This window comes from Protopterus annectens, chromosome 12.part0 (genome assembly GCF_019279795.1).
Source record: "Protopterus annectens isolate FY-2018-M chromosome 12.part0, PAN1.0, whole genome shotgun sequence".
NCBI lineage: Eukaryota > Metazoa > Chordata > Ceratodontiformes > Protopteridae > Protopterus > Protopterus annectens.
In genome coordinates, this window is record NC_056746.1 from 1508983773 (window position 1) to 1509002581 (window position 18809).

The 18809-nt window shown below is 40.9% G+C and overlaps 1 protein-coding gene across 1 annotated transcript in view; it reads left to right on the top strand.

Moving 5' to 3' along the window:
* Window positions 1-18809, top strand: part of RHBDF2 (rhomboid 5 homolog 2) — a 1958103-nt gene that overhangs the window by 1597303 nt on the left and 341991 nt on the right. Inside the window, exon 17 of the mRNA XM_044089036.1 lies at window positions 2080-2233. Within this exon, the coding sequence (XP_043944971.1) occupies window positions 2080-2233 (154 nt within the window). The remainder of the gene's footprint in view (window positions 1-2079; window positions 2234-18809) is intronic.

Sequence of the window (18809 nt, forward strand, 5' to 3'; positions counted from 1 at the left end):
TTTTGCGAAGCATGATAAACTAGATATGTCCTCCAGGTTTAGGAATGGCTTTGCTAGGACCATTCTCAAGTGGCTCTTGGACCCTCATCCTTCCTATTTCAGTCAGTCTAAACTATGCTAATCTAGCCATAGGGCTAAGGCTACTTCAGCAGTGATTTTAATGAAGAACATAGAACAGCTGTGTAAGGTAACTTGCAATAACAGTATATGTTTGAATGATCACTGTTGCAGTAGCTGCTGTCTTCCTCCATCCCCCTCCTTTTTGTATAATTTTGTTGTTAGGATGAAGCTATTTTTTTTCATCGTATTGTCCTTGTCTCTCTAATGGCATGAAAACTTTGAAGGGCTTGTATCCCAAACAACTCTTTTGTCAGCTCTCTGCTCAAACTGAATTATCAGTTTATGCATGTGGAAGGTGCCCTTTAGCTTTGGAAGATGCCCAGCTTATTATATCCTTGGTAGGATGTAACCCATATAGCTAATGTTATTTTAGCAGTGATCATTCGAACATCACTTTATAGGGTAATTTTCCTACATAGCTGTACTTTTTTTTTTTTTTTGCAGCTCATTAAAGTGTGACCGTGTTTCTTATTGGCAAAAACTATAACTATGGTACTCAACCAGTAGCTTATGAAAATCTTACCATCTGACTGACCAGACCTGCTGTTGTCTCCACCTTGCTGTGGTAATATGTTAATGACTGCACAATTGTTTAGTTTAGTGTGTTTTCAACAAGGGGTGTGGTTATGCCCCCTTGCATCCCTCACTTCCACATCCTTTTTTCTAAATATTCTAACATCCGAGTTTACACTAAGAGTACAGAGAATAATGTAATATTTCTTGTTCTTTTAAATTAGTTTACCCTAATATTTCAGATACGAGTTAAGGCCCGCACATTGGGGTATAAGTAAGTGAATGGAAATTTCATATCGGTTTCTCAGCTGTATGTTATGTAGCAAGATGGATCCCTATCAGTTCACTGAATGGCATTTTCAGTGCACTTACATTGAATATGCCATTTGTAGAACTGTTCATACTGAGATCAGGAAATTTGCGTGTATATATATATATATATATATATATACACACACACACACATATATATATATATATATATATATATATATACACACACACACATATATATATATATATATATATATATATATACATACATACATACATACACACACACACACACACACACACACACACACACACACGTAACGGGGGGCACAGCTCCTCCCATGAGCAGAATTCGATGAATGGCATATCCAAATAAATACTGTTCATTGAAGTGTGACTTCGACAAAGTGATATAGACCCAGCAGGACAGTTGGGTTGTGCATTCTGATGAGAATAATTTTGCTGTTGGGAAATCTGAGTTAGACCCGTCGGCACTCTGCATCTTTGGAGTAGAGAAGACCACTTTAATTATTTGATTTTGTATCAGTAACAATACTCTGTGTAGGAGGCCTCTAATATCTAACTGGTGCTATTCATCCTCTTGTGCAAGCAGGGGCGATGAAGGCACATGCTTTGTAGTTGGTCAGTGGATTTAGGATGACTAATTTGTGCTCATTTTGCTTATTTGTTTGGGTTTAAGACTACCTGCTTGTTGCTGATTTACTGATTATTGCTTGCACATCACATGTTTTTTATGTTGTATGAGAATGTGCTTATAAACTTGCAGCTCCTACTACATTATGTGCATTTCTCATCTCCTGCACATAACTGTTACAGACACGTATGACCCGAGTTGGTATTTATTTTTCTATCTTGTGAATACTATGTATTCTTCCTTTGTGATGCTTTTATCTTTTGTTGCAAGTATGCAGAATGCTGTTAAACTATCTGCTGTCAGTGTTGTGCTCTTCACAATAGTAACCAAGTCATATGAATTTTTACTGTCAAGACACATTTGCCTTGCTTGCAGGTATACAGTAAATGAAACAATGTTTTGGCAGAATATTTATTTTAGGGATAACATTTTCATTTTCATAATTTGATTATTTGCAATGAGTTGCATCACTCTCTTCTGCCACTTTGTTATTGCATCTAGTTTTCTTCTTTTCACAGGATTGTCCACTGCTTAGTATCTGTGGTTTTTCAGATGACTGTTCTTCGGGATCTGGAAAAGCTGGCTGGATGGGTCCGAATTTCCATCATCTTTATATGTAGTGGGATCACAGGGAACCTTGCTAGTGCCATCTTTTTGCCATACAGAGCAGAGGTATGAATTTTAATATTTAAATTGCATGTCAAATTTTCATAACTGCCTTTTTACTATATACTTTTATTGTTCATGGTTGAGAAGATAGAAGCATGGTCTGACAGATGGAGCATTTTCATCCAGTCGTACAGGTCCTGTATATCTTCAACAAACCATGTTCAGATTTTACTTGGGTTCATTTAAGCAGATGATTGCTGTATGGCAGATTCATGTATTTTTATGAGCAGTTTTCATACAAAGTTTTTAAATGTTACTTTTCGCAGTAGAACAGTGTTAACACATTAGCATTTCACAGAGGTTTTGTCATTTAGCAGGCACTGACAGCAAATGGTGATTGTGTTTGATGGGGGGGGGGGTGGTCATTTATAATGGAAACCAGAATAAAGGTATAAGATATCCCTCAGGTTGGGACAAACTGGTTCCAGGGTGGGGTGTTAAAATAGTCAGAAAAACAAGGCTTGTTGGTAGAACCAGAGGTGCAGATGGGAAGAGATGTACGTGTGCAGCATCACAGACTGGGGACAGAGATGCAGAAAGTGACTCCTGCTTTTACTAGAGCTAGAAGCCTTTGGGTGACTGTTTTCTCTGTCTTGTAAACCAGTCATGTTGCTGGAGAAAGGGTTTGGCATAGTGAATAGGGGTATAGAAATACCTGGCTTGGTATTAAGCAATGCACTTGAATACTCCCCCCCCCCCCCCCATCTTCCTTGTTTTTTGATGAGAGCTGTAGTTTGTATCATGTCTTTCCCCTCTGCCCCATGATGTTGATTTCCTGTAGAGTATTGTATACAGATTACTTCAGGAGTGGCCTGGCACTCATTTGGTATTTTGAGAACATTGCCTCTGTTTCTGGAGTCTGTTGCCCTGAGGATAATTCCCAGTATTATGCTGTTTTGCCATCAGATGTTCATCATATTGATCACTGCTTCATTAGCCTTAGCTGTACGGCTTGTATCCTGCAAAAAGGATATGATATGGAAGGAATCTCTGATTTTTCAGCCATCCTTTTCCAAATTTTCTTACAGGTTCTCTAACAGTTCATCCAGTTTCAGCAAAAACAAAATAGTCTCACTAGAGTGCAAGTAAACATACCTTTAAGAAGAAATGGCAGGGGAGTCCAAAAAGAATATGGGGAAACCTTCTGCTAAACTAAGCAGAGGTCATCTTAGATTTCCTCCCCTAATGTTGTAAAACTTTCACTATGTTTGGATGTAATGAGGTCAGCAAGTATGTGTGCAGTCCCATGATTGCAGATCTTTACATGTAATTAGCTTTGAAGAAGCCCATACCTCCTTCAGAGAGTGGAATATATAATCTTGGTAAACACTGATTTTTATATACCATTTGATAAGCATGAAACATTTTTCTTGTTTTACTGTCCAGCTAATCCAATACCTTTTTGGGCCAGTCAATCACACCAAAACTGCAGGTTAAAACAGTAAATTGGGTAATAGCCTGGACTTTATTCCTAGATGTCAAGAATGTGTTTAATATTAGTTTTAATTGTCTGAAGTATTCCTTACTGAGTTTTATTTGCATTTCTACATCCTTTATTGCCAATCCTTCATCATTGTGAAATATTTATACACACCTTCCTGCTCAAGTTCCTTTATATCCTATTCCTGTCCTGGATTGATATTTACTGCAAATTTCCTTCTTTAAATGCTGTTTTTTGCATAGTTATCAACATCAAATGTCATTCTTGAGTCATCTAAGAAAGTTTTAACCACTTGCAATTGTCCTATCAACTCTTTATCTGATGAACTGTACAGTTTTAAGTTACCCTCAAAAAAGTAGATGGGAAGTCATTAAGGACAGGTTGTTTTCTGGGATTCAGATTGTTACTGAATCTAATCTGCTAAATAAACAGCTTAATGGATTACGAGCAAGACAACACAATGATGGTGAAAAACCACCCTAGAATATCCCACTTTGAACTTTTGTCCTTAGGGTAATCATTTGCCCTTTGTCATGGTTTAATTGCAAAGTGGCTTGCCATTGTAATGCGATTGATCAGTGTAGGATGTATCTTGTACATCTCTGTAAGCTTTCCTTTATCCGTGAATGTTGGATGCTGTCAGGTGCTTTTTTTGTAGTCTGTCTGTGCCATACTTAGATTCTTTCCCCTTTTACAATTTTACATTATGGCTTTAATTGGCAGCAAATGATCCTTTGTTCCATACGACGTTCTTTTGTTACCCTTTACCATTTTTTTTAATTTCTCCAAGACTTAAATTTCTCATACCATGATGGGAATGGACCCCATCCCTAAGTCAAAGTATGATTAAAGTTCACAAAATTGGTTTTGCTTCAGTCTTTGATGTTTGCCATAAGTGCTGTTCACAGCAACCACAATGTGCCCAGAATTGACTCCTCCCACAATTCATATGGAGTTATCTGTATCAGTAGCTTATCTAAATACGACTGTAAATTCTTTCATATGATGCCCGTTGCTCCTGCTAGTATTGGAACTCTCTGGGTAACCTCCTTCCACATTGCCCTCGTTTCTGCCTGCAAATCCTGGCATTTTATGACTTTGTGCCTCTTTGTAAGTAAGACACTAATCAGTGGGTGTTGCAATTTCAGTGATCAATGCTACTTTTGTTTTTTCTTGGACGACTATATCTGGTTTTCTCGCATCTGTTTTTGTGAACTGTTGATAATGAGTAATCCTATGTGATATAAACGTCATCATTTTTTGTAATGCTTTGTGGCTCATGTTTCCAGTGTTCCTCAGCTTCTTCAGTATTGTAATGTTTGCATAATCCCTAATGCAACTGTATTTCCATAATACTATGCCTTTCAATGTACAGGCTCTCTGCCATTGGTGTATCACATCCACCAACAAGATGTGTGACTGTTTCCAGTTCTGTTTCACAGAGCCTGCATTTGTCTGTTTCTCCCACATGTTCAATGGACTTTAACCAAATATGTACATAGGCCAGTATCCGGGGGCATTAATATTAACCTTTCATCTTTTGGTTTAAATATGCCTTTCTTAAACATTCCTGCATCAGATGAAAACAGCAAAGTAGTAATAGACTAGTAAAAATAAACTGAGCCAGGATAGACCGCCACAATGCCTTTAATGAAACTGGATAGACCAACGAACAAAACAGTACTAAGCGCTTTCTCCCTTTACAATGTAGGGCATCTTTAGAGTAAAATCATTAGATCCTGATTGGCATGAGGTTGTTCCAGGACTTTTCTGTACTTGCAACTATATTTATGCCTTTTCCACATTTCTTACCTTCTCTATCTGATACTTCTTACATTCTTTCTTTTGTTTTTGGCACATTCATTTGCTGCCTGATTTTTGTCTGCTTCTGGTTTGGTTCCATTTTCACTTGACACTGATATGCTTCCACTAAACTAAACAGGGAAGGCATTTTAGATACATGTTTCAAAACATTTGATGTTCTGTAGTTGTATCTTGCCTTCATTCTTACACTAGGGACCGGAGCTGAACCTCGACTTCGACTCAGCCATACTCTAGCTCAAAAACTTCTGGTTGGCTCGTGGCTAGGAGGTATCCCATCATGCATCACTAACATACCCTAGATCTCGTTTGCCGCTCGTTCAGCTCAGACGTGATTCTTCTTGGCTGTGGCAAAGTGATATTTTTCTATATATTTTTCAATATATTTGACTGTTTTTTGTCAATATAATAATCTTGTTGTGGTAGTTTAGTGGTTTTCTTGCAATCCGTGTCTGCTCAGACCATTTGCTGCTTAGTTTCTGTGTGTACTGCTTGTACGTTGTTTGTCCGTTCTTCCGTTGGCCTTTTTGTATCCCTGCATCACTCTCTCTTGCTGCTGGTTTCCCTTTCTTGTTCTCTCCCTTTGGACTAGGACCGTTTTAGTTAGAGGACCTACTCATCTGCGCTGCTTTCAATCTCTCCCTGGGCTAGGGCCGTTTAAGTTAGAGGACCTAGTCCTCGGTTTTCTCTTCTACTCTTAGGGCTAGGCACGTTTAAGTTAGAGGACCTAGTCCTCTGTTACCTTTTTGTCTGTTCTATCTGCTCATAGATGTTGTGTGTATTGTGGATAGTTGTTTTTGCTAGCTATGTCAAAAGACTCTAAGGATCATAAGCCTTCGGGCTTCAAAAAGTGTACTAAATGTGCCCAGAAGATGTCCTTGACTGACGGGCACAATCTTTGTGTTTACTGTTTCGGGGCTATCCACCTCCAAGTGTCTTGCCTGTTTTGTCATGCATTCAGTCCTCTTGTTCTTCAGGAGAGGAAGAACAAACTTATTTTGAAAGGACTATTAAAACATTCCTTTGAAGACGAATTGGCATCTTCATCATCCAGCTCTAAATCTCCTTTCTCTTCTAAAAAGGACAGACCTAAAGCTACCAAAAGGCGGTCTCACACCCATTCTGTTTTGTTGGAGCCGCCAGCTAAAATTACTAAAGTGGCTACACCCTCATCGGCTCCACTGGTTTCGGTGTCGACTGAGGTCAGCCTAGTGGATCCATCAGTTTCAGCTTCAGGAACTTCGGGGCCTATAACTGACACTACATGTTGGAGCCGGTCATCTGAACTCCGACCGGTTTCCCCGACTCTTAGGTCGCCTATATTCCAGCAATCTAGATCCCCCACTCTATCTTCTAGGTCCTTTAGGAGCCTTTCTGATGAGGGCATCGATAGAGTTGTGCATAGACTGCTTCAGACTTCGGCACTGGCAAATTTACTTTCGGCTCTGTCCCAGTCGGCTCTGGAGCCTAATTTGCCCTCACACCCTGTCGATGTTCCTCCAAGCTTCTCTGAGCCTTAGGAGCCAGAGTTGTCGGTGCCTCCAGTTGTGGAAAGGTCGGTTCCAGCTACCTCAATTGGTCTCTCAGTTCCAGTATCCACTCCGACCCTTTTGGTGCCATCTGTGTGGGGTCTAGGGTCCTCAGCTCCCCAGTCAGGCCCAAGGGGGATGCTTCAAATTGAACTTCGGTTCTGAGCCTACCTCTCAGTGCTTCGGTGAGGGTGAGCTTGGACCCCACATGCGTCTCAGAGCCCATCTCCTCGGCACCGAGGACTGCCTCTGCATCTTCGGAGCGGAGAGCATCCTCAGAGCCGAGAGGATCGGCCTTCGAGATGATGAGTGTGCTGTCCCGGTTTTCAGTTTAATTCAGAGATACAGATACTCTTCCCCCTAAAGCACCGACTTCAGTCTCAGCTCCCTCTCTCTCCCAACACAGCAGAGATCCGCAGCCTCAGGAGGCCTCCATGAGTGGTCCCCAGTCTTCCAAAGTCTCCCCAGAATATCGTTTTTAGGAACCGCCTAGGAAGAAAACTTGTAAGAGGAAACATATTGACTCCACTGATGAGTCTATTGCATCAGACACTGACCTTGAGTCAGAAGCGTCCCCCAAGTCGTCCTTTGATATCTCATTCGCAGATATCCTTGAGATCCTGAAACAGAGAGTTGGCTGGTCCACCACATCCTCTTCTGATGAAGAGTCAGTGTACCTGATGGCTTTTGGGTCTCAACCCTCTGCCTCTTGGGTGTCTCCGCCTTTTGATGAGCTACTGGATTGAGTCAGTCGAAAGGTGTGAGAATCTCCTGATTCTGTGGAACCGGTTCCTAGAAGACCAAATGGTTCAGGAGTCTCTCTCAGAAGGCACTCCTGGATGTGTTTGTGTAACTTTGCGGAGGCCTTTAAGTCTACGTTTACCGATGCCCCCTTTTGATGGATCCTCATTGTTCAGAACCAAGGTAAAGGACACACTCACCAGGTCCAAGAAGGAAGAAAAACCCTGTCTGCCATGGGAGTCCGTTTTTCCGTCCCTACTAAACCCTATCCCAAAGGGCAAAAGAGCGGCAAAATGTTTTTCAAAACATCGCAGAGGTTTTTCCAGGACGCACAAGGTGATTCCTTCTCCAGAGGTAGAAGAGGAGGAAATAATGGTAGACGCTGCTCTAGAGGCAGAGGAGACCCGCAGAACCAGGGAGACAGTGATTCCTTCTGTGGTTGTCCCTATCAGCGTTCCTGAAAGGAAGCCTGACTGCGCGTCTCTGGAGCCAGTCGGGAGTTGTATTTCTTTATACCCAGAAGCCTGGCACGACATCACTCAAGACAAGTGGATATTAAAGGTAATTACCAGAGGTTACCATATTCCCTTCTCTTCTCCACCCCCTCGGTGCAGACGAATCCCAGATGTGCCACCCAATCACAGGGATTTAGCAACTGTAGAAGTCCAAAAGTTGCTCATGAAGAGAGTCATCCAACCCATCCCTGCAGACCAAGTAGAATTAGGGACTTACTCCAGATTCTTTTTGGTGCCAAAAAGAACAGGGGACATGAGACCCATTTTGGATCTCAGCAAACTGAATGAATATGTACAGAAGTCCAAGTTCAAAATAGTCATCTTACAGTCGATACTCCCGTTGTTAGGGAAAGATGTTTGGATGTGCTCCATAAACCTCCAAGATGCATACTACCATATCAAAATGGACGGCATTGAGGAATCACTTACGCTTCCGGCTGGGAGCCAGTCATTATCAGTTCCGCGCCCTGCCCTTTGGTCTCACCACAGCCCCCCAGGGTGTTCACCAAATGTATGGCAGTGGTTGCGGTTCACTTGAGACGTCAGTAATTACAAGTGTTTCCATACCTGGATGACTGGCTCCTGACTGCCACCACAAGGCATCTACTGTTACAGGCCAGGGACACTACCATTTCAACTTGCCTGCAGTTAGGAATTACAGTAAATTGACAAAGATCTGCATTGTTGCTCTCTCAGCGTGTGAATTTCATTGACGCCGAAATAAACTCCGTTGCAATGAGGGCCTACCTTCCTGTAGAAAGGATTCAGAGTCTAAGGGAGCAAGTCTTGAGCTTACTTCCTCTAAGAAAAGTGAAAGCAAAGGTAGTGCTCAAGCTATTGGGGCAATGGCTTCGACAATAACACTAGTTCCATTAGCCAGACTGCACATGAGGATCCTGCAGTGGTTACTTTTTGCCCAATGGTCACTGCAGTATCTACCTCTGTCTCACCCCATCCTGATAACAGATTTGTGCAAACAGGATCTTCATTGGTGGACCCAGACCAGCAATCTAAACACAGGAAGACCATTTGTTCCTTCTCCCCCAGTTGCCACTCTGACCACGGATGCCTCCCAGATGGGATGGGGGGGTATTATCTAGGGAGAACAGTCCAAGGCACATGACAAGATCACGATGCTCATTTGCATATCAACGTTTTGGAGATGAGAGCAGTGCTTCTAGCGTTGCAAGCACTTCACAGCTTTCTCCCTCTAGGAACGACTACAATCCACTCGGACAGTATGTCGGTGGTATGGTACCTAAACAAGCAAGGAGGAACCAAATCTTACCCCCTCTGCAGAGAAGCCCTTCGAGTATGGGAGTGGGCAGTGTCTTCCCAACAATTTCTGATAGCAGTGCACATCTCAGGGGAAGTCCAACATTATAGCCGACAGGCTCAGCAGGGCTATTCTGATGCCTCATGAGTGGTCTCTGAACACATACATTGCGGATCAGATTTTTCACAAATGAGGTCCTCCTTGCTGCGATCTTTGCTACTCCTGTCAATGCTAAATAAAGCAGCTACACTTCACCCTGATTCCCCCGGAAGGGGAAACCCCCAAGAAATGCACTCATTCACGAGTGGCCCTCGGGACTTCTCTATGCTTTCCCTCCTTTCCCCCTCATATCGAAGGTAATTCAGAAAGCAATATCCTTGGGAAGCAAAATTATCCTAATTGCTCCTTACTGGCCTCGACAGATTTGGTTCCCCTTCCTCAGACCTCATCTAATGGACAAACCGTAGACTCTGGATCCAGTGCCAGATTTGCTGACACACATATCAGGGTTGTTTCATCCCTTTCTCCACACCCTCAATTTAACAGCTTGGCTGCTCCAATTCCATCCCTAGTCAGGCTTCATGACTTTTCTCTCGAGGTTGTACACATCCTGTCATCTTCTCACAAACCGTCTACCAGGAAAAGTTATACCAGTAAGTGGAAAAGATTCTCCTTTTGGGCCTGTGAGAGAAACCTCGATCCTTACAAAGCTCCCATTTCTGCCATTTTAGACTTCCTTTCGCAGTTATCAACCAAGGTTCAGCAGCGGCAACTATTAAAATCCAAGTTGGCAGCCATTTCCACTTTTCATGTTGCTAATGAATCTAACCTTATGGCTCATAGACTTTGTAGAGCCTTCCTCAAAGGGGCCACTTTGCTAAGACCCCCAGTCATGAATCCAATGGCACCATGGGATTTGAACTTTGTTCTCCATAAACTTACGTGAAGCCCTTTCGAACCTTCAGCAACATGTGACCAAGTTTTTATCTTGGAAAACTATATTTTTAGTGGCCATCACTTCTCAAGAAGGGTCTCTGAACTGCAAGCTCTTTCCCTTAAGCCCCCTTATTTGGTGTTTCATAAGGATAGGGTCTCCTTGTGAACAAAAACCCTTCCTTTATTCCTAAGGTTTCTTCTCAAGCCAATATTAATCTATTGAATAATGCCTGCCTGTTCTTCCCTGATTTTTCTAACAAGCCAGAGTACAAATTCCACCAACTGGATGTGCATAGACAATTGCGTTTTTGTCTGGACATAATTAAAGATTTCAGAAGGTCAGATCAGTTGTTTGTTTCCTTTTCAGACTCTAGGAGGGGCCTTCCAGTTTCTTTTGTCTATTCCTCCAGTGGTAAAGATCTTCCCTTCAAGGTGAAAGCTCTTTCTACCAGGTCTGTGTCTACCTCGGTAGTGTTTCAGGCTAAAATTCCAATAGACAACATTTGTGCTGCAGCAACATGGGCTTCACCTCATACATTCATTACTCACTACAAATTGGATATGGCTTCTAGGAACAGGTCTTCCTTTGGTTCCACAGTACTCAGGAACATTTTCCAATGAGCCACCCAAGATGAAGGTGCTAAGGACGCTGTCCCAAGTGTAAGAATAAAGGCGAGATAGGACTACAGAACATAAGGAAGTTGTGTGCTTACCATAACGTTCGATGTTTGTAGTCCATCTCACCATTCATTCTTACAAACCCCCCCTTCCTACCCCCTCCTTGAGGACCTGGGGATAGAGTACCAACTGTTTTTGTTAGTCCTTTCGATTTGGTTTGTCTCTGTATGTTTCTCCTTGCAGCAAACAAGATCTGGGGTATGTTAGTGATGCATGATGGGATACCTCCTAGCCACAAGCCAACCAGAAGTTTTTGAGCTAGAGTATGGCCGAGTCGGTGCCGAGGTTCAGCTCCGGTCCCTAGTGTAAGAATAAAGGGCGAGATAGACTACAAACATCGAGCATTATAGTAAGTATATAACTTCTTTTTATGTTTGGAACTGGTGTCGTCAGCAGATAAGTACACAGCCCAATGACTGCAGATCTATACATGTAATCAGTTTCGAGGAGGCCCATACAGCCTTCAGAATGAGAAATATATTATCTTGGTATACACTGATTTTTATATATTATTTGATAAGCATGAAGCTGTTTTCTCATTTTCCGGTTCAGCCTTTTGGGGTCAGTCAGTCACCACAAAGCAAGTTAGAACAGGAAGAGCAGTTTGGTTTTGTAGCTTGGACTTTATTCCTTGACGTCAGGGATGTTTTCAAGATTTTAGTCTTGTAAAATATTCCTTACTGAGTTTTGTTCACATTTGTTCATGTTTTACTGTTGATCCTTCATCAGTTTCCAAATATATATACACTTCCCCCTGCTGAAATTCCTTAATATCACAGTCCTGTCCAAGCCTGATATGTTCTTAGTGCTGCAGCTTTCCTGAATTAAATGTTGCTTTTGCACATTTATCAAAATCAAATGGCATTCTTATATCATCTGAGAAAGTTTTGACCACTTACATTTGTGCCTTCTGCTCCTCATATGATGAACTATACAGTTTTAAATAATCCACAAAAAGAAGATGAAAAGTTTTTACACTTTGCTGTTGTCCAGGGGCCAAATTGCAACTGTGATCTAATCTGTTATGTAGACAGCTTAATGGGTTAGGGTAAAACAAAAGAACTGTGGCAAAGCATCATCCTGTAATATCCCCCTCTGTATTTTTATCCATGGGGTAATAATTTGTCCTTTGTCGTAGCTTTGCTGAAAAGTAGTTTGCCACTGTTTCATGGTCACCATAATGTAATTGATCAGTGTTGAGTATGTCTTGTACATCTGTAAATTCTCCTTTATCCATGAATGTAGGATGCTGTCATATACTTTTTTTGTAATCTATCCATGCCATACTTAAATTCTTCCCCTTTTTAACATTCTCCATTATGACTTTAACAATAAATAATCCATATGACTTTTTTGTTACTCTTTTGTTCTTTTGCCATGAGTTTTCTTCCAAAATGACTATAAGCTCTGTCAGCTTCAATTCCAGTATATAGTTTTATAGCATCGGAAGACTAGTTATCAGTCTGTAGTTTTTAGGATAGCTTACAGGTTCACTATTAAGGAGTATTGTTTTTCCTGTTGCTAACCAGGTGCACATATAAGTAGTACTTACACAAGGCTAAGTCTCCGTGTAAAGATGTTAGTACTCTTAGCCAGAAGTTCGGTACTGTATCTGGGCTTGGGGTTTTCCAATTAGGAGCTCCTCTTAATTTGATTGGTTTCTGTAGCTGTTACTTCATCCCATTTCATATCCTGTACATTTGATCATCTTACTATTTCTTTTACTACTACTATCAGTTCAGCATTTTTGTTGTGTTCCGCATGGTCTTTATAAATATTTCTCCAAAATGTGTCGATTTCTTCTTTTTTGGTGGTGTTTCTGTTCCTTTTGCTGTATTTCCCAATTCTCTGTAAAACTTTTTTGGGTCATCTTTCTTTATATTTGTCTGCAGATCTACGTTTTTCTGCCTCTGATAATATGTTTAGTTTATTAATCCACAGCACAACAATAGACCAAATAAATAGCCTGCTCCACAGGACAACCAACAAGAAAAGAATAAAATGGAGCAGATTAAAACGATGGCCAGCAGTTATAAAAATGAAATGTCTTTAATGGGATTTAAATGTTAAGCACTGTATTTAAGGGATGAAGGTTTTTGACTAATAGTATCGTCTGAAGAAGCAGTCTTTGTAACTGTGAAAACGCTTAGTTTGGATCCCATTAAAAATGTTTTACATTTATAACTGCTGGCCATCATTTTATTCTGTTCCACTTTGTTTGCAGTAGAGTACAATAAATCCTAATCTTTTCTAATGCTATTCATTGCTTTAGTCACATCTGTTTTTCCAAGAATTTTTGTTGATCTATTCCCTGTTCTCTACTTTTTATTAAAAAAAAAAAAACTACAAGAATAAAACAGCAAAGCTAGAATTTTTGCTTTTGCTGTGTGATACCTTAAACATCCTGTAATAGAGGCCCATGGGATGTATGCAAATGATCCCTTAAGGACATCAAGTGTTTCAGCTGTTTAGCTTCTGAATGTCCATGACTTTTTACTTTTTCTTTTCTTTTTAAGTGTTTATGGATGCATTCAGGTAAATAAAGCTAACCTCCAAAGTGCAGGCAAACAGTCCACTTATGTTGTGCTGATGAGCTCATAAGAAGGCCAAAACATGCATGATCACAGTTAGTGGGGATTGGATTTATTGGCCTAAATGTATCCATAAAGACTTAAAAAGAAAAAGTCCTATTTTAAATGGGGGGAGGGATAGAGATATGCTTCCATTTGACTGCCTGTGCCCTGTTGGATAGATAACCATACTGCTCAAGTGTACAGAATTCCTCAGTATTTCCCAGATTTGGGCTCAAAATAATAGGGTACCACAAATTCCCCAATTGGTCCCTTTAACTCCCAGTTTCATTTTCAGCTGTTCAGTGATGCTATTACAAGCTTGCATTATCAGATTCAAGCAAATCAACAGTACACTCCTTTAGAGTAGTGATTTCAGTCATCAGTGATTTGCCAGAAAACCACAAATTTATGTAGAACAAACCAAAAATTATGAGTCAGAAATCTGTGCATTCTATGGAAATCTGTACAGTTGAGAGGTATGCTAATACTTTATACCTCTTAGCTGTCCAGAATTTCACAGTGTACCTATATTCTTTGGTCCGTTCTTCTTAAACTGAGTGGTTTTCTGGTAAATCATTGGGGATTTAAGTCATTAATTGATGACAGACATTTGAGTGTCATACTTCACATCCTTTAGAAAACATATGCAATTTCCAAATTCATAAGAGCAGTATTTAAAATGTGTCCCTGATTTTAGCCCTTAGTCCCACTACCACCCACAGCTCTCAGTTTTCCAAAAGGTGGAACCCTACCTCTCATAGGTGTAACGTGGAACACTTACTAGCAGTAGTTACCCTGTTTTCAGTGTTTTCCTCCCCTGTTGTTTATGTAGCATGTTCTGATGACTTTTCAGTTGCATATTGCAATCTGTTATTTTGCTTACTTAGAACTTTGACACCGGTGCAACATAACTATTATAGAGAGACTCCGATTCGTACAAAATAGCAGGAAGAGGTTGAAGTATCCTTAAAAATGCAGATTTGCAATTAAATATACAAACTCTTGTGATTGCCACAAATTAAATGCATCTGGGTCTACTGAAAGCTGTAGCTGGCATAAATGCACTGGAAGCGCTGATTTAATGAATAAGTTTCACTCAGTCCATTAAAAATCGCTTTGGTCGACCTAAATACTTTAAAGTTATAAATAGGGCAACATAGATGTTGCATTACTTGCAGCACAATGCCCAAGGTGAATGCTGTACAAAGTGATACAACAGGTTTTCACAGCAGGGACATCTCTGTCGTATTACCTGTTATGATGTTATGATATGTATGGAATTTTAATACTGGCTGAGCAAAATAACAATTTCCCATGCCTCTGTATGTGTTGGGGGGGATTTCTTACAAATGATTAAAGCCTCTCAACGGATTACCAATGTTGCCTTCTTAACTTCTGCGCCATGTGACCATCTCCGTGATACAGAGGGAGCTTGTAAAGAGCTCACGTAGAGAGTAGTATAGTAGTTGGCAGTTTTACGGCAAGATGGAAGAGTGCAATGAGAACCTGGTGTATCTTTACACCTTTATGAGTTTAGGAGGCGTACTGTACTTTTCAAGGCAGACCACCATACTAACCCCCTATGGTCATCATGTCAGTAGTCTGCCCAACACTAGACATATTGTGTTTCCAGCAAAGCTGGGCTGGTTCCTGCAAATGTTGAGTGTTTCTTGTCCTTGCACTAATGGTTGGTGCAGCTGGAGGAATTGTCACATTGAATTTGAAGCTACTGTTACTGCTCTTCTGTGGATGCTATCTTCAAAGGTACCAGTAGGTGGTGTGATAGATCTTTGTAATATCGAGCCTTATTGAAATCATATGCTGGACCTGTCCCTTATATGCTTTTTAGGTTTGGGGAGATCAGGTAACTAAACATTTACATTTGTTCCACACTCGGTTTATCAGACTAGGTTGCCTTAATGAGCATTAGTTTGGTAAATAACTTGCATGTTTCCCTTTATTGTCTGCAGTGTTACTTCTTTTGCATCAAATCTCATACTTTTGTAAAGTAAAATCAGAGACGTTCGAGTAGTATGAATGAGAAAAGTAAGTACTACATTTTTCGCAAATCGTATGCGTTCCTTCCTACTGATACACTGGCAGTATAAGGAAAGGGAGTTGTCCTTCAGGTTGACAAGACTCTTTAATTAGTGTTTTAGGGTAAAAGTGGAAAAATGTTGGTCAAAATAATTGCTGTTAATGTTTCAGAAAACAGAAAGGAAAATGTGATGTAGATGTGGTCTTGTACTTTAGGGTTGTTCTTTTACAGCCAGTAATAACTTGAGGAACATCATGGAGCATCAAGATTTTAGGATAGCTGCCAGTAGTTAACATGTACATGCTATTCATTTTAGCTGATGTGAGCAAGACCGATAAGATGGATGTACAGGTGAATTTGTACATTGGCTATGTATTGCAGAATACTAGGCTGTCTTAATGTCGATCAGTTAGGGTATTATTGCTTTATCAACATACGGGGGGGGCATAGCAGTACCTGTCATGTGAATGTGTACTTTTTCGGTGACATCAATGTTTATTCTTTCATTCTTGTTACCTGTTTAATATAGTTATTGGAGGGGGTGAAGCGTATCCCATCACTAGCTATTTGGTTACAAGGCAGAGAAACCAATCCTAAATGGGACACCCCTCTGTCACTCACACACACACACACACACACTATAAGATTGTAGATACTGGTGGGGTTGTAAGCTGATTTTGGGTGGGTCACAATTATATATGTATAATGTGCACACACACACACACACACATATATATATATATATATATATATATATACACACACACACACACACACATACACACACAGACACATAAAATGTGCATACAAGTGAGTAGTGAGTCATGAAAAGTTACCGTTTTCAGAAGTAGGTGTCTCTGTCCATAAACATTTGGGAACCACTGGCCTAATATATATCTATAAATCTTTATATTGTAGGTCAGTAATGGATTGAGATTTTTTTTCTGTGGTTGTATTATTTATTTCTTATTTATGGCTGAGCGAGAGAATAGTTTGAAAATATCTACCCTCTGTGTGTGGAAATGATACAGCAGTAAGACATAGAGGTTGCAACAGCAACACCGCTGGTGGGATGGGAGCTGGGGAGAGAAGTGGCAGAAGATGATGACCAAAAGGTTTCATGAGAAAGCAGAAGCAGGTCTAAGTAAATGGATAATTAATAATATGATTGGCAAAGCAGTTGGGGCATGGGAGGAGACAGGCAAGGCAACAACCAAAAGGGGGGTTTGTAAAAAGAAAAAAACAGAAATGACAGAAGCTGAGACAACAGAGGGTGATGGAGAGGTGTGCAGCAGTGAAGAGAGTTAGTGCTTGTCCTGGTTATATTTTATTTGTTTAATATTAGTGTAATAGTTGATTTTACTTTTATGAAAGAAAATTTGCACTTTAGTTTTATATAAGCTCAAAGTTTGGTACAAGTTCAAATGTTAATATAATTAAAACAGTATTGTTCGGGTTATATTTTGTATTTAATATTTTGTCTGTTTTTCATTTTGTGTGTGAATGTCAGTATCCCACAATTCCATTGGAGCGGACGGGGTTATATAATTATGCATGCAAACTTTGTTAATCAACATCCAGATCTTTGGCCAGTTGTACCTACTTTTCATGGGCCTTTGTCCAGATTTTTGATGTTTCCAGGTTGAGAGATATGTGGGTAACACTGGAGCCAATGTATAGAGGTATTGGCTAGTTCTGTAGTAGAAAGTTGGGAGTAAGTTTTTTATGGTATCATGAAACATGGTATCAGATGCTTTAGATAAGTCTAAGAAAAGTGTAAAGGTTATAATCTTCTTCCTATTCATCACTGATGGGTTCGGTTTTGAGCCCTCGGAACCGAGTCAGCCTACCAAGCTTGCGTGCACCAAAAACTCTCAAGCTAAGCTGCTACCCACAATGCCCTTTGCTCAATTACCTCAGATCTCATTTGCCGCGCATTCATATAGCAGCGTTTCACCGAGCTCTCCAGCTAAGTGCTTTTGTTTAGATGTATTTACTGGTTTAAAAAAGTGTTTTCTCTTTTATAACTTGTTCTTGTTCTATATTGCTTCAGCTCTACCCACAGGTATTTCTCTCTTACCATTGTTGGTAGTTTCTTGGTATTTCTAACTTTCTACCTTTACGGTATCTTGTTACCATTGTTGGTATTTGGTTTCTTTCTCCCTCATTTCCTCTCTTTCCCTTGTGTGTGTGTGTGTGTGTGTGTGTGTGTGTGTGTGTGTGTGTGTGTGTGTGTGTGTGTGTGTGTGTGTGTGTTCTGGGATGTCTGAAAAGAAGGGAACTACGGGGTTTAAACACTGCTCTTCTTGCAGTGGTAAACTGCCGTATAGTGACCTCCATGAAGAATGTGTATACTGTTTGGGGGTTCTGCATTTGTCGGCAAAACACCCGTGTGATATCTGTGCTAGTTTCAGTCAGCGGACGCTGAATGAACGTAGTAATAAACTTATTCTAAAGGGCCTGCTTGCCTCGCCATTTTCGGAAGCCATTTGGGCGACAGAGGTCTCACCCCCTCCTTTGGACAAGAAACGTCCTCGATTGGACCCCTCTTCACCGGCCAGTGATAGAGGTAAGGTTCACAAGCACAAGGCCCATAAGTCCTCTTCTGAACACCGTTCTGCCTCCTCAGTGCAGACTACCACATCGGCTCCAAGCTCTGCTCCAGTGAAGTTTACCGAGGTAGCCTCGTCTGCGTCCACCACGGCACCGACAATTATGGCACCGCCTTCAGCCTCAGTACCGACCAATGTATCGACTTCTTTATCGGCACCGACTTCGCCCGTTTCGACCCCGATATCGGCTCCGACAACTACCTCACAACCGTTCCTGTCAACCACCCCTATAGTGACTTCTAGTCCGAGCCCGTTCACAGCTCCGACCAAACCCTTATTATCTGTTGCAAAATTGGAATTATTGGTGCCGTTCTGCGACACACCACGGACTCTATATTCATCCAATGTGTGGACCCATTCGCCGGATAAGCCTACAGCCCTTTTTTGGTCTGGCCTGACTCTCAGGTGCTTCGGTGAGA